The 24,223-nt window shown below is 47.7% G+C and overlaps 1 protein-coding gene across 5 annotated transcripts in view; it reads right to left on the bottom strand.

Moving 5' to 3' along the window:
- TNIK (TRAF2 and NCK interacting kinase) overlaps positions 1-24,223 on the bottom strand; it is a 150,558-nt gene that overhangs the window by 2,827 nt on the left and 123,508 nt on the right. For 3 of the 5 annotated variants that reach the window (XM_077184150.1, XM_077184148.1, XM_077184151.1), the window contains 14 exons: positions 21,320-21,483; positions 20,115-20,212; positions 19,371-19,394; positions 15,337-15,521; positions 12,095-12,221; positions 9,794-9,958; positions 6,802-6,916; positions 6,279-6,449; positions 5,475-5,618; positions 3,844-3,978; positions 3,502-3,602; positions 2,081-2,230; positions 1,000-1,159; positions 259-398 (listed from right to left, as the gene is read on the bottom strand). In XM_077184150.1, the coding sequence (XP_077040265.1) occupies positions 259-398; positions 1,000-1,159; positions 2,081-2,230; positions 3,502-3,602; positions 3,844-3,978; positions 5,475-5,618; positions 6,279-6,449; positions 6,802-6,916; positions 9,794-9,958; positions 12,095-12,221; positions 15,337-15,521; positions 19,371-19,394; positions 20,115-20,212; positions 21,320-21,483 (1,879 nt within the window). The remainder of the gene's footprint in view (positions 1-258; positions 399-999; positions 1,160-2,080; positions 2,231-3,501; positions 3,603-3,843; positions 3,979-5,474; positions 5,619-6,278; positions 6,450-6,801; positions 6,917-9,793; positions 9,959-12,094; positions 12,222-15,336; positions 15,522-19,370; positions 19,395-20,114; positions 20,213-21,319; positions 21,484-24,223) is intronic. The other 2 variants (XM_054638866.2, XM_054638865.2) reach the window with 1 other exon arrangement.

Raw genomic sequence — 24,223 nt, 5'->3', positions numbered from 1 at the left:
GCAGCCTCAGTTTAATGTTCAGATGAAAGAACTGGGAGAAAGTCAAGCCAAGTCAACACAGATCTCAGCTAGATGGAGAAGAGATCTTGCAGGCTGAGGTCTCCATCCACTGGAGAAAATTAACTGGGAATAGGCTTAAGGGCACTGCTTATTGAACAGAACCTTCAGATTAATTATTAATCTCAAGACAAACCAGACCTAAGCTCTAAAAGCACCTTGTAGCACGCAGCACAGATAGAAGCTTTGAAGTGGACTCACCTTATCATTTCTTTCACATAGAAACTTTAACCTTTGAGCTCTCTTGTGCATAAATACTCCATCCAAATGTCCTGTCTCCACTGACCGGATTTCAATCGCTTTCTCTCCCCAGCCCATTATTTGATTGGAATGAATGTAGGCTGTCAAAAGGAAGCGTTTGGCAGGTGTTACAACTTGTGCTCAGTTAAATATTATGCAATTGGCAGAAAAGCTCTCATAAGCTGTTACTCAAAGCCCAAGCAGATCAATGGCAGAGCTCTGATGGCCTGCAGGGACAGCAGCCTTTTCAGAGCACTTTTCATCCAGAAATTGCTGAGAAATTTAAACAGAAGCAGCATCACTTCTTCCAGTTTCGCAAGGTGAGGAGCTGGGCAGTGTTTTGCCTCCATGGGCTGTGGAGCTGAGCAACAGCAGAGCCAGAAGAGCAACTCAAGGGCTCCCAGCTCCACACCCAGGCCCCCTCCACTCAGTACAGTATTCCACCAGTGTTCAACAGCTTGCATTATCTCACATTTATCTTACACTCAAAAAGTTCAAATCTTCAAGAAATTACTTGCTTTTATTATGGCGGACCAAACTGCAGAAACTTAGCAATTGCATCTCATAGCTGGCTAAGGGAAATCCCCTTTGATAAAAGAGGGAAATCCCCTTCATCCCAAATGACTCCATCCCAGCATTCTCAACTCCTCATCTTGCTTGTGGCTCATATGTTAAGCAGGTGAAGAGGAAGGGCTGACCTACCCACGGAAGTAGGCATTTCTCCCCACTGGAGCACCACGTCTTTAGTGATCCGCCCATAGGTGTTCACATAGACACCCTCGTCCTCATAGCACACCAGCATCTCCATCCCGTCCGTCTTGGGCAGGATGACAATGGCGTGAGGAGTGATATTGCCCTGAATCTGCAGGAACACAGAGAGTCACAATTACCCTGAATGGAGAAAGGGGAAGGCAGCAGAGCACTGCAGGGAAAAAGCCCAAACCAGCCAGAGAACAAAGCCCTCCCTGCATTCCCCACACAGGCACTGGGTTTCAGAGATAAGCCTGAAGGGGAATAGACTGTCATGTTTACCCCAGCATCAAAGCAGTCTGACACAGCAAGGATAAACAGGTTCAGCAATTACAGACAGATCACAACATACACGCCCCCAAGACTGATGGCTGACACTTGGCTGGAACACAAATAAGAGACTGAGCCAATGAATCCATCACCAGTTCAAATCAAGGTAAATCAACTCAGAGTTTTACAGGCAGCCCTAGGGAGGAAATATTCTATTTTTTAGCAATCACCCTCTAGCTCCAAGGGCAGCTGCACTGACTTTCCACCCACGTCTGCCCTTCCATAGCTAAGACGACACAAAACCATCCCAAACTGTCCCAGTATTTCTCCCTCTGCTCTTGCCAGTTCTCACAGAGGAGAGTGCTGCTTGGATCAGATGCAACAATTCCTACATTTCCTTAGTGACACAGTTTCTCCTTGACCAGTTTACTGTGGGCCAACAGTATAGATGGAGTTTTAAATGACCCAACAAGAAAATCCTACAGAGAGCTCCGTTACTGCTCCATCCAGTGTACAGACAGATTGTCCTTTTTGTGGGACATAAAAAAACCTTTACTTTAAACTTTACTGCTCCTGCACGAGGACAGAAACAGCCTGTGCAGATGAGCATGAAGTATGTGGCAGCCCTGAGTCCTCTTTGAGTGAGTGCAGCACTGGGGAATGTCACACCCATCACTGGTCCCCACTTGTGAGCCCCTGGGAGCCTGCCCAACCCTCACTGGTGACCCGTGTTCCTCAGGCAGCAGCACTGCCAGGTACTCACGTGAGATGGTATATAGATATCATAGGAGTTCCCAGAATCTACATCAATCACATGGAAACCAGTGTGGGATCCAAAGATAACCTTCAGCCTCTGACCTTCTTCTACAGTGAGATCCACGAGCAACGGCTTGTGCTGGAGATCTGCAAAAGACTTTTATAATCCCTTCCATGAGCATCACAGAAAACCAACAAATCCCCATTGCAGCAGCCTGATACGCTTTTGAAATCATATTTGTTTGACTGTGTTTGTTTCCTACTAAATACATGGTTATTTATACTCCTGCCTCTCTGTTCCCCTGTCAGATGCCTCAGAGGGTATTCAGTCATCCCAGCAGATAAGTGCCCACCCTTGCCAAGCCCAGCTCTCTCTCACAGGAGCCTGAGGCTAACACAAGGATTTGGTCTCTAAAGGAAGGAGACAGCTCAATTTTACATGAATGTGTGTTCAGACTCTCTCAGCAGAGATCCGTGACCACCCACCTCCTGTCTTGGCAGAGATCACTGCTCTGCTTTGGGCAGCTGAAATGAGTCAGTTTAGCAAAGACCTACTTATCCCTGCTCCATCTAACCTCTGCAGCAAGGCTGGGACCAACCCCCAGCCATGTCCAGATCAAGCACCATGGCTTAGGTGCTCAGCAGGAGAGTGACACAAACACCTGTGGGAAGCTGGATCCCAGACCATTTTGATGCTGCTGAGCTCTCCATGTCACTGAGCCCATTTACTCTGGCTTCTGTTCAGAAAAAGCAAATGTGACCTAATACTGCGTAAGTCCACGTGTGTTGGAAAGATGTAAAATGAGATTACTCAGCATGAACATCTCCACAAGGCATTGCCCTTGTGACTCTTCTCTGCACAGAGCTTGGGATGAAAAGTGCTCTGAAGGAATAAGCACAAAATCCCCACTGGCAGGTTGGAGAGGAGGAAGGTCTCACTGAGGAAACCCAGGCAGGTGAAAAGAGAGGAAAAAAGAGAAAGAGTGGGTCACTCTCCCAAACTTTTTGTCTTGAAACAGAATCCAAATTGCAGAAGGGGAGAGGACCTTGCAAAATGAAAAGAGAAAATCATGCCAGCCTATTTTTGTACTGCACGTTAAAAATTAGTTAGAGGGGAAAAAAAAAACACCAAACACAAAAACCTCACAAAAAGCACTCACCAAAATCCCCAACTCAATTTTACTCATATGCATTTGATTAGCTTTCTGCAAATTCCTCAAGTAAAGCCTGCTAGCATAAACTAATAATAACATTTCATTGTTGGCTGTAAGCAGAACATATCCAATCTCTTCAGCCAGCAAGGATCCCATCTCCCATGCCTGCCAGGCATCCTGAGGAGCTTAGCTACATAGGCAAGATGCTTTTCTGCTCTGCAGAGTACAGAGACCTCATGTATTTACAATTACAGAGTGTAAAAGACAAACATACCTTAAATGCCATAAACTTGTGATATGGTTTAGGAGCCCAAGCGTAGATCTCTACAGCGTTCTTTAAGGCAATCACCAAGAACTTGATTCTTTCATATTTCACTAAAATAAAAACAAACCCAATTTTAAAAACATTCACTCTCTTTCCAACAAACCTCCAGGAACAGCTTCTCAGGCCATCCTTCTGTTGGTTCTCATTACACAGAGTCCACCTAATGCATAAAGATGAATTCCAAATTTACTTGTGGCTATGGTCTACCCATACTTTTAATATCAAATTGTCAGGTCAGACCTAAGACCAGAGAACAAAACCACATCTCTTCAGACATTTTTTTCCACTCACCAACTTTGTAGTGGATGCATCCCTCCAGGTCCCCAACTGTGATCCAGCCCTGCTTCTTCTCCACCTCAGGGTCATTGTGTAGAATCCTGTTTCTCAGCCAGGACAGGTAATACACACGCAGCTTGTTCTTCTTTCCTGTTGGCAAAGGAAATGTCCCTGTCAGAGCAGAGCACATTTGCATGGACCATCCTGAGGTTTCAGTGCTTATTTTCAGTCACAACATGATAGAATTTAAGTCCATTTAATGATAAAAGTAATATAAATAGTAATTGAAAATAGTAATTTAGTTGTTGTGTTGAGATTTTTCTTTGGGAAGAAATATATGGGAAGTGAAGCCCAGAGCTCTGTCTTGCAGGCTGCAGGCAGATACTGGAAAAACCAGGCTTTTTCTTCCCACAGGCTGGAAATATTCCTTTTCCTATAAATCAGTGCTCACAGAGGGACAGTGGGGCTAAGTGGGGCAGTGGCCCCAACCCTCCTACAGCTCAGAGCTTATACAGCCACTCAGCTACCTCATTTCTTTCCTTCCCTCTCCTTCATACAACATTAACTCCACCCTGGAGATGAGATAGGAGCTCCTTGGCCTGCGACAGGCACTGCTAACAGCAAGCCTGGGTTCTGCAATGCTGAGGGGCTGCCAAATTTCTGCACTGCTGCCTGCTCTTGGATGGCTGTGACAAGGCTGCAAAATCCCTGTGGCTGCAGAGCCCCCATGACAGGGACAGGACAGAGCTCACACTGAGCCTGGTGAGATGAGACCCAAAGGATAGACCCTGTCAGCTCCACAAGTCCCCAGGACTCACTCTCAGCATCATCCTGGAGTCTGGTGCTATTCCCATTCCAGCTTAAACCCCTTATCCCTACAGCTGGATCCCAAAACCACAGGGGAGCTGCAGAGCAGGTAAAGGATGGAGCAGTGAATTTGGAGCTCTGGCTGAATGGAGGGAGCAGGAATTTGCAGGTGAATGCAGAGTGAGGCCAGAAAGGAAACAAAAAGATGCTATCAATTTCCTCATGAGCACTTCTCTTGCTGCCCTCTGTGAGCTTTGTTGGACAGGAATCAGCAGGAGAAGGCTCTGCCCTGGTTGTCACCCATGTGCTCCTCAGGGCTGCTTGCAGGAGGATGCTGGATGCTCTCCTCAGAGACTGCACTACAGAGGTTTTGGGGTTTTTTGCCAGAAATCACCCCATGAGCCTGATATGAGCACTCTGGAGCTCCCAGCTAAACACGGGGACAGTGAAAAGCCTGTGGCCCTCACAATGCTTGGGACAGCCCAAGCACATCTGTGGTCTGAGCTGGAAATCCAAAGCCATGGATCAGGGCTCCCTCAGCCAGAGCCAAACAGAGCTCTCTGTCCCCTCAAGCTGGGACTGTCTCCTCTGCTGGGCCACCTGCCTGTACCCTGCACCTCCCCTTCCTGCTCAAGGAGACTGAAGTGCAGTCAGCAGGTAAAGGAAGCAAACTGCTGAAAGCAGATTAAACTGATTTGATTCCAGAATAAACCACCTCCAGCTCCCCTGGGAGCTTCCCTCAGACACCAGTGAGCAGGTTCTGTCTGAGCTGGGACCACTCTCAGGGCTTGTACAAGGCCCAGCAGGTGAGTGCCAGGGTGAAAGCACGAGAGGAGCACCTGATATTGTCACGAGGACGTTGAGGCCCTCGAGGACGTCCATCTGCTGGAAGCGCCGCCTGTTGATGAGGTTGTAGACCTTGCCCTGCCCGCTGCGGTCCAGCAGCATCAGGCCATTCTCCGTGCCCACCAGCAGATTCACACCTGGAGAGGAGAGCAGAGCAGAGAGCCATGGGTGCCAGGAGCCATGGCTGCTCCCAAGGACAACACCCTGAGCTCGTCTCTGCTGCCACCAGAAGTGTGACTGACCCAGCTGAGGCTGGGACCTTCCCATGGACAGGAAGGGTCACTCTGCAGCATGCGGGGACGCGACCCTTGGGGCATGGAGGAGTGCAGCCATGATATTTTCTGAAAAACCCCTTTGCTAGGATTTTTCTCCTGAGAAACTGAGAGGCCTCAGGAACAAAATGTAAACAATGGTTATCTGCTGCTGTGGAATGCAACAGGTGCATCTGTGATTGGTCTCATGTGGTTGTTTCTAATTAATGGCCAATCACAGTCTGGCTGTCCGGACTGTCTCGGTCAGTCACAGGATTTTGTTATCATTCCATTCTTTCTTCTTGCTTGCTAGCCTTCTGATGAAATCCCTTCTTCTAATCTTTTAATATGGTTTTAATATAATATATATATATCATAAAATAATAAATCAAGCCTTCTGAATCATGGAGTCAGATCCTTGTCTCTTCCCTCATGCTGGGACCCCTGTGAACACCACCACAGAGAAGGGGCCAAGCAGAGGCAGAGGCACATTCCCACACATTCCCACACACCTGGGAGCCACAGGGGGGTGTGCCTGGAGCTTACCCCAGAGAGCAGCACAGAGGATCTCAGAGTTGAAGCGCTTCTTGTACTTGCGGATCTCGGGGGTGTCGCTGTGCGGGCGGATGTTGGTGGGGTTCACGTTCACCACCGAGATCTTGCGCGCCTCGTTCAGCTTGGCCTGCTCCTGCCTCAGCAGCTCGCTGGTGAACAGGGCTGGCAAGGCAACACAGCAGGACAGGGAGAGGTTAAATGCTCTGTCACCTCTTTTTTGTGACAGAGTGACAATATTTGGTTTATTTCTCCATGGGGGAGTCATCGCTGTGTTACCAGATCTAAGTCTGCCCAAGCAGACAGCAGGGTGGATTTCTGCTGCTCCCTGTTTCCTCCCAGATCTTCCTGGGGGCATTTTGCTGGGGGGGAGAAGAAGCTGGATGGGAGCTGGAGAGGGCAAGGATACAGACACCAGCTATGTCTGGAGTGAGTGAAATGTGAGAGTTCACTGGGGTTATTCAGGATCCCTGAGCTGCTTTCCCTCCCATCTCAAACTGGCCACACTGGCTCTTACGATTAGCAGATGACTCTTCATCCTCATCTTCATCTTCATCGGTAGGTGAGGTCTGATACACTCTGGTGTCCACAAAGGGTGTGAAAGAGGCTTTGGTGCTACTTCCCATACCATACTGGAAAATGAAGAGCAAGAGAGGGCTCAGTGCACAGAAATAACACCTGTGTACATCTAAGACTTTCTAATTAGCAAATGGTGCCTGCCTCTGCAGTGCCCTTTTTGAGCCCTCTATGCACATCTGCTCCTCCTCTCCATAACTAATCAGAAGCAAACATTAAATTGGATTTCTGAGTGTTTGTGAGCAACAGAAAATGGGAGGAGCAGGGCCTGGCTCTGCTCTCTCCTCACAGGCAGAAGCACAGCCATGAGGACAGTCAGCAGAGAAGCCACAGGGCCAGAGGCAGAAGCCAAGGCAGGTAAAATCCAACCCAGAATCACAGAATCATTTAGACTGGAGCAGACCTTTAAGATCATCAATCCACCTGTTTACTTCTCTGCATGTCACACACATGCCTTAAACCTTCTCTGGGATGTCAGGCAGGTGAGGGTTTGCTTTTCCCACTTTCCCATTCCTGCTGAGGTTGGCAGGATGGTGCAGGGAGTCCCTGTGAAGCCTTGCCCTGGGGCAGCCCTGGCACAGTTTTAAATTATCCCCAGCACTTCAAGTGGGACTGCAGAAAGGGGCATTTCTAAGTTAACAAAACTTAACCTGAGGGTATCACAGGAAATGTCAGAGCCAATACTTTGCTGAGGGAATCTGGGGATGAACAAACTGCAGTGTCACACTGCTTTCTTTTTAAAACCATTGCTTTAAGGCAGAAAACGAGGCTAAGACCTCCTTCCAAGCAAAAGGAAATCCTTGTCTTTGGAGTCAAAGTGACGTGAATTCCCTCTTCTTTGAGCAGCTTATCCTCCCTACTCCAGCATTTACCCAGGACACGCTTTATGGATGAGCTCAGTTTAGAGCTGCAATAGCAGCAAACCCAGCTCACTCTGCAGCACCACTACAGCTCATGTTTTTCTTCTCTGGGACATTCATTGTCCTTCTTGTGAAATAAATCTTCCTCAGCTTTCACCCAGTCACCAAGCCCTGGCTGCTCCACAGTCCCTGTGTGACAGCTGCCATGGGGACAAGTCCCCCCTGCCTGGGAGAGGTGCCATGGGGAACACCACCCTCCTGGCACATCCCCACTGAAACCAGGCTGGGCCTGTGCCTGTCCTCCAGTGGGCCACAAAGGGATTCAAGGACACAAAAAATCCAGGTGTAGGAGCAGCTTCGTGGCTCGTGACTTTTCCCAGCATTTTGGAGCTGGTATCCATGGGCGAGCCAGCATCCATGCCAAAATCAGGCTGTGCATCCTGCCTCCCTCCCAGCCCTATTCCCTGACAGCCTGGCTGTTTCCATAGAAACAGGATGGATTTCTAAACTGAACACGGTAACTGAAGGAGTTAACAGCCTGCAGCGGGGAAGGCTGTGGGCACAGATACCTCTGCTTTGTGCTTGTCTCCTATCCAAGAAATACACAGATTCTTTCCCTGTGCTGAATGTCTTTTCCATAAAACAATAGCAATTTAAGGAAGAGAAGATTTCAGTTTTTGCAGGGATTTCCAGCTGAGAGCCAGGTGCTTTCCAGCAAATGAATTACAAAGAAACCCCTCATCCCAATGCACCGAGCATTTTTCCTTGCTCATATTCAGTTATTCTCCTCAGAAGATGACATTTTAATAGCTTCCAAGGCTGATATTTAAATATTAAGACTTCATCTTCCCCCAGGTCCTGTTCAACAGCCTATAAACCTGTGTGGTGGCTTACAAAGAGCATCAAGCTGCAGGCTGAGGTTGTGCTTGCATGAGTCACCTGGAAGCCCATGAACAAAATCCCCAAGTTTCCACTCACACCCACTCCCTGCTCAGTCAACTCTAAAAATACAATTTTAGAAATGGAGAAGATCTTTTTGGTTGATATTCTATAAATGAATACATTTAAACTCAATCCTAGGCTGCATTTCAGCCCCAGGATGACTGTGGAAGGTGTTACTTTCAGGATCCACTCTCTCATTCCTGCTTTTAATGCCAATGAGGAAACAGATAAAAACTTGAGGTCAAGTCAGGCACCATCTGTTCTTACGTTTTATCAATGCCCAATTCCAAGAAATTTTTATTTTTATACTGCTAGTAAAAGTACACCATAGAGTGAGAACACCATTTCTATGAAAGAACATAGGATGGCAGAACTTCTGATGTACGACCTACCAAATGAAACAAAAACATCAAATACAATAGCTTAATTAGCACCAAATGGGTTAATTTCTCATGAGAAAAATGAACTGTTTGGTTCCCACAGCTAAGGATGGTAAGCTGGACACATCAATTCCCTTGGTTTATTTGTCACATCTTGTGACACATTTGTCACACAGTACTAAGACTTTTTACACTTTATTCAATTTTAATGTTCAATCATGTGCCCATAAAACACCTACCAGAGAGAAATATTTTGCCGTGACAGGAAACACACGACTCTGAAAGTGTGCAGGCTTCTTCTACTCTGAAGAACAATCTGGAATTTTGTTGGCTTTGGTTTTTGGTAACCTTTTCAGTCATGATAATTATTAGAGGTTGCACAGATGGAAGCTGGGCCCAGTTGAAGCTAATGGCATCACTGGCTCTCACCACTTCCTTTTATATCCAAGTGTGCAAAAAAAAAATGGGGCTTTCTTACCAGTTGGCAGCACTGGTGTCACACCACCAGAACTCCAGCTGGTGGCCTTGAAAGACCCAATAAATCCTTCTCACATCAGCCACAGACCCCTATAGCAGTAACCCATCCGATTCCCTCGCATTTCCACTACACTCACCCACGGGGACCAGAAAAGAGAGAGGGAAGAGCCAAGAAAGGCAGGGGGGAAAGAAGAAGAGCCCATCAGGGGGCAGAGATGTTAATACTTGATTTAAAAGCAGTGCAAAGGAGAAAGAGGAGCCCCCCAGCACCTACTTCAGGCACCGAGTCCATGTCCTGCGCATGCGTGGAGACTCGCCCCAGGGCCTCGGTCGGCGTGCCCGCCGGCGAGTGGCTTTGCTGCACCAGGTCAGGCAGATTGATGTGACCTGCAAAGCCATTGCTGGCTGCGTGGCCAGAACGCTTTTTTTCACCAGAGGTCTGCAGAGACACAAGGCATGAGGAAGAAGGAGAAGGGAGGGGGGAGGGAAGAGAAAAAGAAGAGAAAAAAACCAAACCAAACGAAGTTGTCGGCAGTCCCGCGGTTCCCAGAGCAAGCGCAGGAGAAGGACCCTCTCTGTTCCATCCCCATGCAGCCTGGCAAGCAGCAAACCACCCCCCCACTCCAGAGAATTAGACAGGATTAATGACAAAGTCAATACAGAGTAATTAGCCACGAAACAGCGAGAGAGGCCTGGTCACTGTTGGTTGGAGACGAGGAATGCAGGGCAGATTCTGTGCTTGCCCCCATGGGTGCAAACTCCATGGCCAGCTCTCCTCCCTCATGGCCACTGCTGACAGCAGAACCTGAGCCCTCAGCCAGCCTTAGCCTGGACAGCTTTGCACAGCTATGGCAAAGAGCAGCCTGACTGCAAGTGCCAGCACAGCCCTGTCCCATGTTTCTGTGACCCAAACCAGCAGTGAACAGCAGCAGCAGTGGGGGAGGAGGGGCAGAACCACCAGCAGCTCGTCCTGCACAGGAGGTTCCTTGGGTTTCCACAGGGTTCCCCTTCCTTTCCATCACCTCCCTGGGCAAGGCAGGTACTGGGAAGTTTCTCCCTAATTTATTTTGCCATTTTGATGGACCTCACCTACCTGGAGCACATCAATGAGATTGTTACAGAGATTTACCCATATACTGGGATTTGTGAAAACTTTAACTGGGCTCACCAAGCCTGACTAGTCCTGATGGCATTCATCTTTTGATTGCTCATTATCATCACCTTGGACCACACCTTGCCATCCCACCAAAGAGTGAAAAGCTCTTTGCTCAAAGCCCACTGACCTCAGTGAGCCCATCCTCTGATGGCTGTGGTGTGGGGGGAAAAACAGTAAGCACCCAGCACAAGGCTGCAGTTTGGATTTCTTATCATGCTTTCTCCTCCCAGTGGGGTTTCCCAGCTGCTTCTCTTGCCCATGCCTTTTAAACCCTTCTGCATCCCAATTCCCATCCAGCCCTTCTGGCACAGCACAGGTTTTACTGTTGTGATGCTGAACACAAGCTCATTTCAGGAACAGCTGCCTGTTACACAGGGCCTGGTTCTCCCACTCACCCACAGCACCCTCCCTGATTTAGGGATGTGCAGAGCTGTGGGGATCCCTGCTCTGAACAGCTCCATCCCAGTGAGGTATGGGGTGGACTGTATCACCACCCCCTCCAAAACTGATGGAGAAAGACAGCAAACATGCTGTGACTTCTTTTGCCAACTCATTCCTCTCTTTCAAACTTGCATTTATCTTTTCCTTCGTATGTGAAGGTATTAGATAAATGGGATTAAGAACTAAAATGCAGCTCAAGTCTTGTGTGATCTAAACATCCATCCTGTACAACTGCAGACTCCAAGCTCCCCTCCCTCCTTCTCCTCTCCCATCCACGCCCCTGTGATGTGCTGGTGGGAGAGTGACTCCCCTGTTCCCTACCACCAGGGGTCCAGGAGTCCAGCTACCCATCTGCACTTCCACCAGCATCACCAGAACGTTCCAGCAGCTGGGAAGTCAAGAAACACCGAGGGAGATCCTCCACAGCCACTGAAGGTGCCTCCTCTGCCTCACTGCTGCAGAACCATCCCTCAGCCTTGCTCCCACCACAGCCTCACCTCCACAGCCCTTGGATGAGGGCTCACATCCATCTGGGATGCCCAGTGCCTCCCACAGCACCAGCCTCTGCTGAAAGCCCCCGAGTGCTCTACAAACACTGCACGGCTCCAACAGTCCCAAGTGGCAAAGGCTGGGAAGAAAGGGGCAAACTTTGGGCCAGTTCCGAGTGAATTCACTGAATGCTGTGATAATGGATGATAACTCCTGCTGCCTGCAGCCGTGGTGGGGTTACAGCAGAGCCGTTTGCAGGAGCCTCCTCCCCGCCGTGCCCTGGCACTGCCATTCACTGCTGTTTGTAGTTCTGAGAAACATTTGCACTTGTCGCATTTGCTCCGAGCGTAAATTGCATTAACGAGAGCGCTAACGAGCACAATTTACTCCTCATTTTGTGTTCCGGACACACAGCACTGTTAGTTTTTGTGCTTACATGGGCAAAACCTCCTGAAGATGCTCCATGGAAGTATTTGTTTTACAACTTACCTCCCTCACCATTAAAGTCCCTTCCCTTGAAATATTGCTAAACGTATCTGCGTGGGAAGTCTCGAGCCCGTGGGTTGTCACCATTCCCAGGTTGTACGGCTCGTTGCTTCCAGGAATTCCTGTGGGTCTGGGGACAGAGGGGAAAAGCATTAACGGCCAATATTCCCATTGTTAAACTAGGTGAAAAAATTCCTCTAGTACAGTATTATTTCAATAAGGGTAAGGCTCTGTATCTCACAGGAAGAAAAGTTAGAAAAATGTATCCACTTAGGTTTATGGGGAAATGATAGACGCTGCCAGGAATACAGGGCCAGGGTCACGTTGATAAACGACAGATACTGAAGAGAGACCATTCTCTTCCTTATCCCCAGGTGTCCTGAGAGGAGCACTGAGGAACAGGTAACAAGAAGTGGCACTCCTGTTCTACTTTATATAATTTTTTTCTACCTAAAAAAGCTGCAGAAAAGCAAAATTTACTCCCTTGAATTCCCACCTCAACCCCTGAAAAGGAAACACCAGAGTGTCTGATGGCAAATGATAAGGGAGGGGATGGGGTCTGGAGAAGATGTGGGCAGAGGGACAAGTTGTGTTCTGTGGCTTTCTGCTGTTTTCCAGGTGAAAATGTAGCCCTAACCTGTGGTTTCACTTTGAAATTTCCATGATCCCATTTGAAGAAGGGGGCTGGAATTTATTAAATTTTAGGACTGCCTGAGATTGGATGTCACAGGTGCTGAGCAGCCCCCATTACTTCACTTGGCAGCCTGGCTGCTTAAATATAACTGGAGCAAATCCACAAGCAAACAACAAGCACCCCTGGATGATCAGACCCATTACTTTGCATTTAAAAGCCTCACAGACCAATTGCTTCCAGCGGTGTGAGGCAATACAACCTTGAACTCCTGTGCACACCAACAGGCCTGGAGGCTTGTGAGGGAGCCTAGTCGGTGAAAAGCCAAAACAACCCGGATTAATCATGGGGTTACTGGTCCGGGGTGGGACCTGAGCCCTGGGGACCCCGAGGTGGGACTGGCTCCTTGCCTGCATCCTATCAAACCTACAACTGGACAGGCAGCACAAAGGCACTCCAGACAGCAGCCCACCAGACTCCTACAGCACCTTCCATGTGAGGAGATAACACCTCCCTACCATCAGCTTTTCACCAAAGGATGAGAAAATAGCACAGTTATTAGTTTTAAAATAAGAAAACAGGGCCAGAGGAGGTCATGTTAATTTTGAGACTGTACAGCCAGTGAATGAATGGCTGAGGCAGCCCTGGGGTCCCAAATTTCATCAGTGCACAGTTGCCATGTCATCCTGCAAGAATTCCCTGGCCATGGGCAAGAGCTGGCTTGCACAGCTCAAGGAGAGGGATGGAGAAATGCTGTCTCCAGAGATAGATGGAATAAACGATCCCTCCTATCCACAGAGCAAAAATGGATAGGTTGGTTTATCCTGCAGCAGAAGAGACCTGGATAGAGCTGGAATGAGGAGCAGCCAGGGCTCAGGGAGGATACCCAGGGAAGTTTAAACATGGGCTACACAAAGATCACTCAGAGGGTGCAGCAGAAGACAAAAAGTGATCTCTCTTGGTCCCACTTTCCAATGAAAAACACTGAACATAGGAAAATAAATCTCTGTTAGAAAAAGCACCAAAGTACATTGAGGCTGAACTCGAGCTAAATTCCCTTTTGTGAAATAAGGGTTTAACTCAGAGGATTTGCTTTCTTTTCCCCCAGACATGGGGCAGTGCAGCTCTGCCTGCAGACACCCCTGCATCTCCACCCTGTGTCTCTGGGACACTCAGAGACAGGACATCATGGGACATGTGGCATTGGGCTGGCAGGGGCTGGGGGCATCCAGCTCACTGCTGCCATCCCACACATGTGGCTGCAAGGCATCCAGTGGGATATTTATCCACTGGGAAGTGCTGTGTCAAACCCAAGGTGTCTGAAGAAGGATGTCAGCACAAATTAACCACTCCTGATTAAATTCCTTTTCCATGAGCAGCTTGAGGCCCCTTCTGGCACGCCTGACCGCCCATGCCTCTGCTGCACATTCAGAGCCATCCCTCTGCCTCCTGACCTGCTCCAACCAACTCAAGAGCTCTGATTTTAATTCTTCTGCTGGAAGGAAGCTTCAGCCCAGGAGCTTGGCACTCTGAATAACATGGACCCAAGCAGACATGTCTCCCTGCCACTTAGAGGGCTTCTATGCTGCTCCATGCCCCACCACCATGAATCAGAGAATCAAAGAATTGTTTATCTTGGAAAAGATCTCTAAATTCCTTGAGTCCAACCATTCACCCAGCACCATCATGTTCACTGCTAAACCATGTTCCTGAAGCCAGGTATGCCTGTGTCAACTCTAACTCATTTAGCAGGAAAAATGGAAATGAACTGATTAAAACAAATAATCCCCTGAAACTTTCCTACAGCTCCTCTGTGAATTCAAAGGGGCAGGATTCAGATCCTGCTGCCAGGCAGAGCCCTCCAGAAATGCCCCTGCAAAGCACTGGGTGGGAAGCCTGAGCAGAGATGCTCCAGGAACTCTCTCTGAATGGCAACAGCTCCCTGGGAGTGTTGAAGCTGTGCTGCCCTGATCTGGAGGGACTCAAAAGCACAAGTGTCCCATGGGACACAACAGTCTGCTGATCTCTTCATTTCACCACTTCAACCCACCAAGACTGACTGTGCCAAGGGCAGAAATCCAAGACAAAGATTCAGGATTATTATAATCCTGGCTCTACCAGTTGGCACTGGGCAGGACACCAAGTACTGACACTTAAGCATGGCTTAATTTGGGGCAAGACCAGACTCAAGAGCAGGCAGAGTTTTAACACATCCATCCCATGGGCAGGACCCACGGTGTGGATGAGGTCAGCTGTGCCCACTCTGGCCAAAAACCTGCCTGGCTCATCAGCAGGTACAGCTCCATCAGCTTTGAGCCAACATTCACTGAATATGCAGCAGAAATAGCTCAGTTTTCCCCATTAATTCTCTCTAGTTTGGAACAGGAAGAACACTCATACGAGTACATCATCCCTTGCAACCATGAGGCTGTTCCCAGTGCCAGCCACCAAACATGGACACGCTTTGGCCATGTCCTTTATCACAGCTACTGCTCCTCCAGGCCAGGACACACCAGGGTTTCTCCTCCAGGCCAAGATGTGCTGGGGTTTGACCTCCAGAAAAACACACACCGGGGTTTCATGGCCTGCTCCCCCAAAAGAAAGCGTTGCTCACATGAGCCGTGGGATGTCACTGACAGGCACGGTCCCGTCGTGCGTCTCGTTCTCCCCATCCTCCTCCTCCTCCTCGCTGCTCTCCGACTCCTCGCTGGAGGAGGAATAGTCTGTCACCTTCTTCAGGGGCCGATTGGTTTCCTCGATGCGCAGCTCCCTCAACTCTTTGGCTAAAGCCGTCAGGTCCTAAGGGGGATGGGGGCAAGGAAACAAGGAAGCGATGGCTGTTACATTCAGAGCGAGGAGAAGGTCACATACATCTCTCCAAAAGCCAATGCTAACAGCACGAGCAACGAGAAATAGCTTTACAGTCGTTACAAACATGAGACAAACGTAAGACAATGTTTGTAGCATGTAGCATTTATTAAACAAAACAAAACTGATTTACGCTCACTGAAAAGTCAATAGCCAACCTCTTCTTTTTCTCTTTGGAACGTGTATGTGCATATATATACACACACTTATATGTATATACACGACAAAATTATATTTGTTGGAAAAGGTGAAGTTCAGTCACCATCATAGTAAACTGGAAAACAACGTCACTTCAAAGATTGGCTCGGAGAATTTCTCCTGCAGGGTTTTCTCTTCTTTCAAACTTCTCAAAGAGACCCCGTAATGGTATTTATTCTGTAATAAATGCATTTGGGAAGGAAGCAATGACAGCATCTCCCATGGAGTGGTGCAATCCCCACGTCAAGAGCTGCTTCCATGGTGAGTCTCCGCTGTCGGGCGGCTGCCGAGAGGCGGTGAGGAGCACGAGGAGAAGCGCCCAGCTCAGCCAGACTTTGGAGTCACAGCTCTGAGTCAGCCACACGATCAAAAATAATAATAATAATAAAAAAAAAATCCCTCAGCGGGACCCATTAAGCAGTTTATGTGAAATGTGGCAGCCTACAAGCTAAGGGAGAAAGAAAACTAAAAAAAAAAAACCAAACAACCAAAAAGCCTTGAAACAAGAAAAAAGATAGGAGCAGTCCCAAAGCCTAGTCATAATTTTTCAGTTTACCATGACTTTGATGAGGTCTCAGACCCGACAGTCATATAAAATAGACACTGCTATTTCAAAACAAGGAACATGGCAGGCACCGTGTAGAAAAGAGACTTTTTGTTATCTTACATGCTTTTATAGCAATGCAGGGGGAAGCAGTAGGGCAGAAAAGCATGAGAGCTCGAATTAGAATGGGTTAGAGAACTCTGTTGCACAAGACATGCACATGACGAACAAAGCATTGCAATTGTCAGTCTTACCATTTCTCCCTATATTAGTGACCGAGGTAGGCATCAGTGCATTCGGTCAGAGATAAAGGATCAGGGAGAAAGAAACTCATTGAAAAAGACTAAATTCCACAATTGTCTTACGGCCATACTCTCATTCACTGCATTTCCAGTTTACCGTTCCAGCAGGGCGACTACGGCAATATTAATTATTGTGGCAAAAGGAGCTCCTAAAATCTATCCAGTTGACATGTGAAGAAAAGGATGGAGAAGCTCTATGGCTGAGATGCAAACCCAGTTTGGATTTTAATGGTGAGGGAGGAATGTTTTGTAAGCAATCTGCGCTTTGGTTGCTGATGACCCACACCTCCCGGCGGGCTCCCACCGGTGACAGCCACACATTCTGCTCCCAGGTCTGCCCTGCCCAGGCTCTGACAGAGAGACTCCCCTGGATATTGGAGAGCTTTGCATCAGACCCAGAAGTATAAGCATCCCAAAAAAGGCCTTTTTTTTTTTTTTTTTAAATTGGTCAATCCCTGTTTCACAGCGGGTACCTGTGATGGGTTTTATATGGGTTGTTCAGCCTGGTGAAGAGAAGGCCCCCCAGGGAGACCTCAGAGCATCTTCCAGCACCTAAAGAGGCTCCAGTAGAGTTGGAGAGGGACTTTGGACAAGTGTATGGAGTGACAGGACAAAGGGGAATGGCTTCAAACTGACAGAGAGCAAGTTTAGATTAGATATTTGGAAGAAATTCCTTATTCAGACTGTGGTGAGGCCCTGGCACAGGTGGCCCAGGGAAGCTGTGGCTGCCCTACCCCTGAAAATGTTCAAGGCCAGGATGGATGGGGCTTGGAGCAACCTGGGATAGTGGAAGGTGTCCCTGCTTATGGACTGGGTGGGGTGGGAACAAGATGAACTTTAAGGTCCCTTCCAACCCAAACCATTCTCTGATTCTGTAGTTCTGTGTCCCTCCAAATGGTCCCTGTACCTTTAAAGAAAGGCTCTTTACCATGATTAAAGAGAGATTGTGGTATTTCAAGAGCTCCTTTTCGATGCCAACGTGTTTGAGATTGAAATAGAGTCAAATCTGCAGTCACGACAACTAATTATTTTAATTAGCGCTGTAGCAGCTTCTATGATACGACTGCTTCTTTTCCTAAATAAGAATCAGTGACAATTTGAGCAGCTTAACAATGCTTTCCATTTAGAGTATCAAACATGCTCTTTATTGAGCACTTGCCTTTGAATTGAATTAGAGCCTCTCACTTTAAAAGGGATTTTAGGACTGTGTAAGAGCCTATTAAAACTGCAGCTGGACTTCTGCAGCGCAGGACTAGCACTGATCTCCTCCCTGTCACAGCACTGGACTGTGAAAATTATTTCTTTTTTGCACCTTCCACTTCTAACATGCTTCAAGGCACCCTATCAGTCTTTTTTGGCCATCACTAGAAGATAGTCAAGTATTTTAAAAATCAGCTTAACTACTTTTTAATAACTAATTTGAAAGTTATAAGAACAGTAATACTCCCAGACAATATCATCAGATAACTCATATTTCCTAGTTAAAGCTTTGCCTCGGGATGGTTAATTCTTTGATGCTATAATTTTGTTTAAGTAATGAGCACTTTGTAGGATTAAACGGCTTCACCAAGTTGCTCCTGGACCAAAAACAATCTGACAACCAGAGAGAAAGTGCTCTGTAGTTCCACACATGTTCCAAGTGTTATTACTGAGGGTGACATAATACATAAGTCAGCAGTGTTGGTGCTCTTTAATTACTTTTAATTACAAAGCCTTCTTTAGATTTAATATTTGCTGGAATCAAGTCAGATTGGTTTCCAAAATCACACAGCTCCTTGAGCTTGAATTCGGCACACACGCTGCCTCTATTTAGACACTGATTTATGTGCTTTTTGCTTAACAAAGCACCTCATTAAACAAAATGTATTGCTCATATTTTATCCAAGAGAACAAGTTAACTAACCAGCACATCTTCCTTCTTTCATATCTTCTATTTTTAGAGGAAAGAGGCTGCAGAAGAGGCTGCTGAAACCAGTGCTTTCTGCTACAGCCCTGCAGTTACCAGTATCTGCAGTGTGCACAGCGATGCGTGTGTGAGGCAAGTTAAATGTTAAATCAGGAATGCTGGGTCTTTTCCCATGAATGTTTAAACATTCACCACTGCCAGATGCACATTTAAAATATTATCCTAAGTGAAAAGGGTGTACTTCAGGACTCTTAATTTTTAAGAGGATGAATGAGGACCAGCACTGCCATCAACATCCGAGATGGCTCTGCTGACAGCCTTTGCAGTGGATGCTGGTCCATAAGAATGAACAACCCACTCCTATGTTTCAAGTGCCTTCTTTTGAATTAGGCTTAGAACACATTTCTAAAAGCACTTGATGGCCCCACTGAAATCAGCAGGTGGCCAGGGGCTGTGGCTGAGAGCAGAATGTGATGAGGGGTCCAGGCTGCCCGACCTCCTCCACCGGCACGAGAAACCTTCGCTCTCACTCCTTCTCCTTTCCAACAACAGCAGCACCACCTGCTCCCCCACGTGAACACTGGGATGCCTCTGCCCTGGCCTCCATGCAAGTGGTGTGGCCAGCAGGTTTTGGGCAGCCCAGGGCTGAGCAGAGCACACCAGCAGTGCTGTCCCCTCCCGACACCGGAACGCCACCGGTTCGCGCTCCCGTCCGACCCGAGATCGCATCACCACCTTTATCAACAGCACCAAGAAAACCCAGCTTGGAATTAAGCACTAACTAGTCAACCTTGCACAGGCATGACCCACTGAGAAAAGATATCACTAACCTCATCTATAGCTTTCTTATAGCTCTGTGGGTAAAGGAAGAATAATCAGCATCAGAGGAAACAGATCGGGACAGGAAAAAGCCAGAGGAAGGGCAAGCAGGTTAGAAATAAAATTAGAATTGTTAGCTCAACGCTGTGGAGTGTAGAGAAAAAAAACATCATCAACAAAACATTAATACACATTAAAATAGAGAAGCAGTGGAAATTCATATAGTTTTTAGGCCGACTCTGCAGTTTTAAGATACAAATGTCAACAGCATTAAACCAGGAGGAAACACTTCGGATGAGATTTTGCTCAGAATAATAGAAGGGGATTGTACAGAGACCACTACCAGGTGGGGTTTTAAGCTGGGAAGGCTGTCGGGGGCTGGTTGGTTGCCCAGCCTTCATGAGCAGAGCATCCCTGGGCGGGTGCTGCGGGGGACATGCAGCACGGAACACAACCATGTGCCATCGGCCACCGCCGCGCCCAAGCTAGCAAAGCCCTTAAGCCTCTGCTTCGCCTGGAAACACAGGCTTAAGTGCTTTCCCCTAGGCTTGGGCTCCTGGTAAAAACTCATGCACTCTCTTAAGCATTCAAATCTCCCAGGGGCTCTTGCTGTACTGCTGCTTTCCAGTCCCTCAGCTGGAGCAGCAGCAGTGCTAGCCTCGTTTTTGGGGTCCCCGCGGTTGTGCCACCGCACCGAAGGGAAACGCGGCCAAGCCAGCTGGCAGCATTCCCGTGGGAAGGAATTGAGGACTCACAGCGGGTCGGCTCGGTCGTGTCACGTCCCTGTTGTCCTCCTGCTTGACCTTGGCAGGCTCATGGGAGAGCACAGGGGACCCTTCGGGCTTGGCATTCCCTGGTGAAAGGCAGGTGGAGAGAGTGGGAATTAAAACGCTGCCAAAAGCCACCACTGCATCCTGTCACCTGGGACAGCATCATCACTTTGCTTCTGCTGTCTTGAAAAACACTCCTGCTCCTTTCTGCTTCTTCACCAAGAGAGCAAGAGAAGCCATAATCCTGCCCAGCCTCCACCAACAGCCCTCTCACAGAGTTACTGCTCCTCTTCTACCAAAGAAACAAATTTACTTTGCAGAAGAGCAGGGCATGTGATAAATGAAAAGCTCTGCAGCATCTGACATCGCTAGGACAATATTTGTCACAGGACTCCTCATTAGTAAAAACAAAACCAAACCCGAAATGACAATGGGTTACAAACTCCTTTTATTGAGTACCTAGAGGACTGATGGTTTCAACAACAGACACCATCATCTTATGGCCAAGTCATAAAATATTCAAGGCATGGAGGCAGCATTTGTCTTAAAGCTCTTCAGCCCTGGGGAATGGAAGTGTGGGGCTGTGCCAGAATGCAGATGAGTGGGTGTATGGGCTGTGGCAACTCCACTACCCCACTGCCATCAAACAGGGGAATGGAATATCTTTAAGAGGGGCTCTAGGGTGAGAGGGAACAATTTGACTACACACATAAATCTCATGTCAGCACGGCTGCCTGGTGAAAGCATTTGAGAGAAACCTTATAGGTTATGTCAGTCCTCTGATCCCATCTCAGGCACAAAGATGAAGCCCCCAAAAATATATATATCAATTAAAAGTGAAACACACTCCTAAGGAAAGCACATCAGAAGAGGTGCACCTGGGTGGATGAAGACAGGAAGCACACTGGTTGTTTTCTTTGTTTACCCTAAAGCATAACTGCCATCTCCTTTTGCCAGAGCTATTTGGCAGTGAGATGCTGTGGCCATCTTCTATCAGTCTCCAGGGAAATGGAGCTGTTGGCAACTCTGTTTGCAAGGAGGCCAGCAGGTCACAAAAGCACATCAGAAATGATGGATCCTTTAATTTTTTTAAAAAAAAACAAGCATGAGATCACAGGCCTCTTGCCCTTGCTGCTTGCCAGGAAGGCTCCCAAAGTGTGCCTGGTGCTGAGGGATGTTCCCAAGCTCACCTCTGACTCTGTTGCGCTCGCTGGAGCCAGCCTGGGAGCCAGGCTGGGATCCACCCTGGGAGCTGGGCTGGGAGCTGGGAGTGCTGGAGCTGGAGGAGCTGCCACTGCTGGTCCTCTGCAAGGGGCTCTCCACGATGGTCTCTGTCCTCCTCAGGTCTGGGTTGCTGCAGGAGGACAGAACAGAGGGGCACCATCAGCCAGGGTCACACCCACCCACCCCAGGGCTGCAGACCCTGCCCACACTGACAGGGGCGGCTGCAAAGGCCCCCAGAGCCTCCTCTGGACAGGGAAGAGACAGGGCTGAGGTCACCAATGTTGGGTGCACTATGACCACAACAACAACAACAAAAAAAAGGGCCTGGAGAAGCTTTCTGCTCTTATTTTGTAAAATTTGGCCACCATTAAAAGATTCCTTGCTCTCGATCCCCTGTCCGTAGATTTGCAAAGCTGAAGTTACCTAATTAGCCACCAAAATTCTTCATAAAAGCAGGAATTTGTGATGTGCTGTTAGACAAAGATTTCAGCAAAGCAAGGATCTCAAATTTGCAGCAAGGCTGCAGATCTCTTGTACCACTTAATTCACAGTCCCCAAATTTTCATGGCGTCACTTCAAACTTGCATCAGATATCCACTTTTCCTCCTTGATTTCTCTCACCCTTGTGAATACAGATAAATCTAGAATAAAAAGTGCCTTTGATACACAAGGAGTGACTAATATCTCTCTGGGTATCAGATGCCTTTAGGAAATTAATTCTTATTTGGCATTGAAATGACATCAGAAGAGATGTTCATGCAGAGTTAGGCAATTTGGCTTTATACAATGTTTCTGGAAGTGATCTTATTCAAAGGCCTCTTTAAAATGTATAGTAAATATTCCCTCATTTGTCACAATAGGGTGACAAATAAAAGAAGGGGTATTTTTGTAATATTTGCATTTATGCATGGGGAGAATCAAGAACCAATAGGAGAAATGGGGAAAAAGGAAAAACATTACATTACTGTGAGAGAAATAAAGTAGGAAATAATTTCAATGAAAACTTAAGTTTAATGGACATATGGTAGCATCCTAATAATTTCCAATTTTCATCAAACTGAAGACTTTCAGCTCATGCTCTACAGCTGAAATCCTTAGCTAAATTAACTAATGAAGCATATTTGAAAACTCTGGCAACTGATGTATTTACCTGCACTGATGAGGACTGGGACAGTGAGGGTGCAGGAAACACTGGGCAACCCTGAACTTGAATCCCAGCTTTCCATTATCCTTTTTACTTTCAATCCCATCACTTACAAAGATTACGCAGTCCAAAACCCCTCTGCATTTTAAACTGTCCTTCAAGCAACAGCTAATTAAAATAGCAACATTTTCAAGAATTCAAAATGTTTCGGCCTTTGGCAAAGAAGAGCAACAAACCATGATATGCTTTTTCTCTAATTAAAAAAAAAGAAAAGAACAATAAAAAATCTCATCCTCCTACTGCTGTCCCTGGCAGCGACTTGGGGCTGCTGCCTGTGAGTTTGCTGAAGCACAGAGGGGGCACTGAGCTGGAAAGGGAGGTGCATGCTCACACTGGTGACAGCACACACCATGAACATCCCCACAGTCACTTTTTGACCTCACCCTCTGAGGACAAGGCAGGAGGAAGCAGCCAAGGAGCTCCCTCACGCAAGGCTAATTGGAGCTCCAGTTTCTCCCAGGATCTGCCTGTCTGAGGTCTGTTCTGTGAATCACAGACAAGCTCTCGCATGACTAAGCTGTGTTTTTAACATCCAGCTCTGAGCAGAGCCTGTCAGCTTCCCTGCTCCTTTTAAACATGCCCAGGGACAGCTGTGACACGGCAGAGAAGGGACCACAGCAGTGGCACAGCACCTTCCCAGGGGCTCACTGCTGTGCCACAGCTGGATCTGGCTGAGATGAAGGCCCAGTCCTAGGAAGCTGAAAGGAATTTAATCCTTGATCTACATCTAGAGAAGATCTCAGCAAGCTGTATGGGTGTCTGTCCTGCAGCACATTCCTCAGTCATTATCTGTGAAAAACCACTCTGATGCATAAGAAATGTATGGAATGTACCACTGAGACCTCCCCACTGGCTTATAGGGATCCACTGATATGCAGGAGGTGAGAACCAGGACCTAATTCCACGAAGGGGAGCATCCAAAGTCCTGTTTGCTTCCACAGCAGCAGATGCAGCATCCACCTCCAAACCCTGCAATGCTCAGGAATTCATTCAGCCAAGGGAGCAAAGCCTCCAGGGATGCTCCAAGCCTTGTCAGTACAAATCACTAATGGATGCAAAAATTCATCCCAGACACAAGAGAAGCCTTGCAGATGCTGTGGTGTTCTATCAGCTAAAGCAGGGCTGGAGCCCAGCCTCTGTCTGTGCTGCCAGCTGGGCGATGCCAGGCAGTGCAGCAGTGGCACACCAGGGTCACTCCTGCCCTGTGGAAACCCAGGGCACTGGGAATATTTCCCTGTCTGCTCTGGGGTGCCCTGACCCCCAGGGGAGCACTGACTCTGACCCTCATTCATGGAGAAAGGTTCCCAGACTTCAGGATAGACTGGAATCCACTAAAGTGTGGAACAGATTATAGAGAGCAATGTAGGTGTGTCACTTGGTGAGAAATTGAGGTTTTGGGATTTTTAGTATGTTGTGGATGGCAGCAAGATGGAGGGCACAGGGTGTTGTCGTCGGTTTCTTCTTCATGCTGATTCTTCCTCCTTCTTCATGGGTTTGGGTGGCATTTTGTAATTGGGCAGAAAAGTCCCCATTGCAGCTCTTTGGGATCAGTTATTGGGTTAAAAGGGAAAATAATCCAGGTGTCAGTTCTTAATTGGACAGTTTAGTCTTAAAAGACCTTGTACCAAGAGATTGTTGGCCATTTTGTGCCTTCTAATGAAAAGCT

Source organism: Agelaius phoeniceus, chromosome 10, assembly GCF_051311805.1.
Source record: "Agelaius phoeniceus isolate bAgePho1 chromosome 10, bAgePho1.hap1, whole genome shotgun sequence".
Taxonomy (NCBI): domain Eukaryota; kingdom Metazoa; phylum Chordata; class Aves; order Passeriformes; family Icteridae; genus Agelaius; species Agelaius phoeniceus.
Note: the sequence above shows the minus strand (reverse complement) of the source record. Positions and strands in the feature narration are given on the sequence as shown.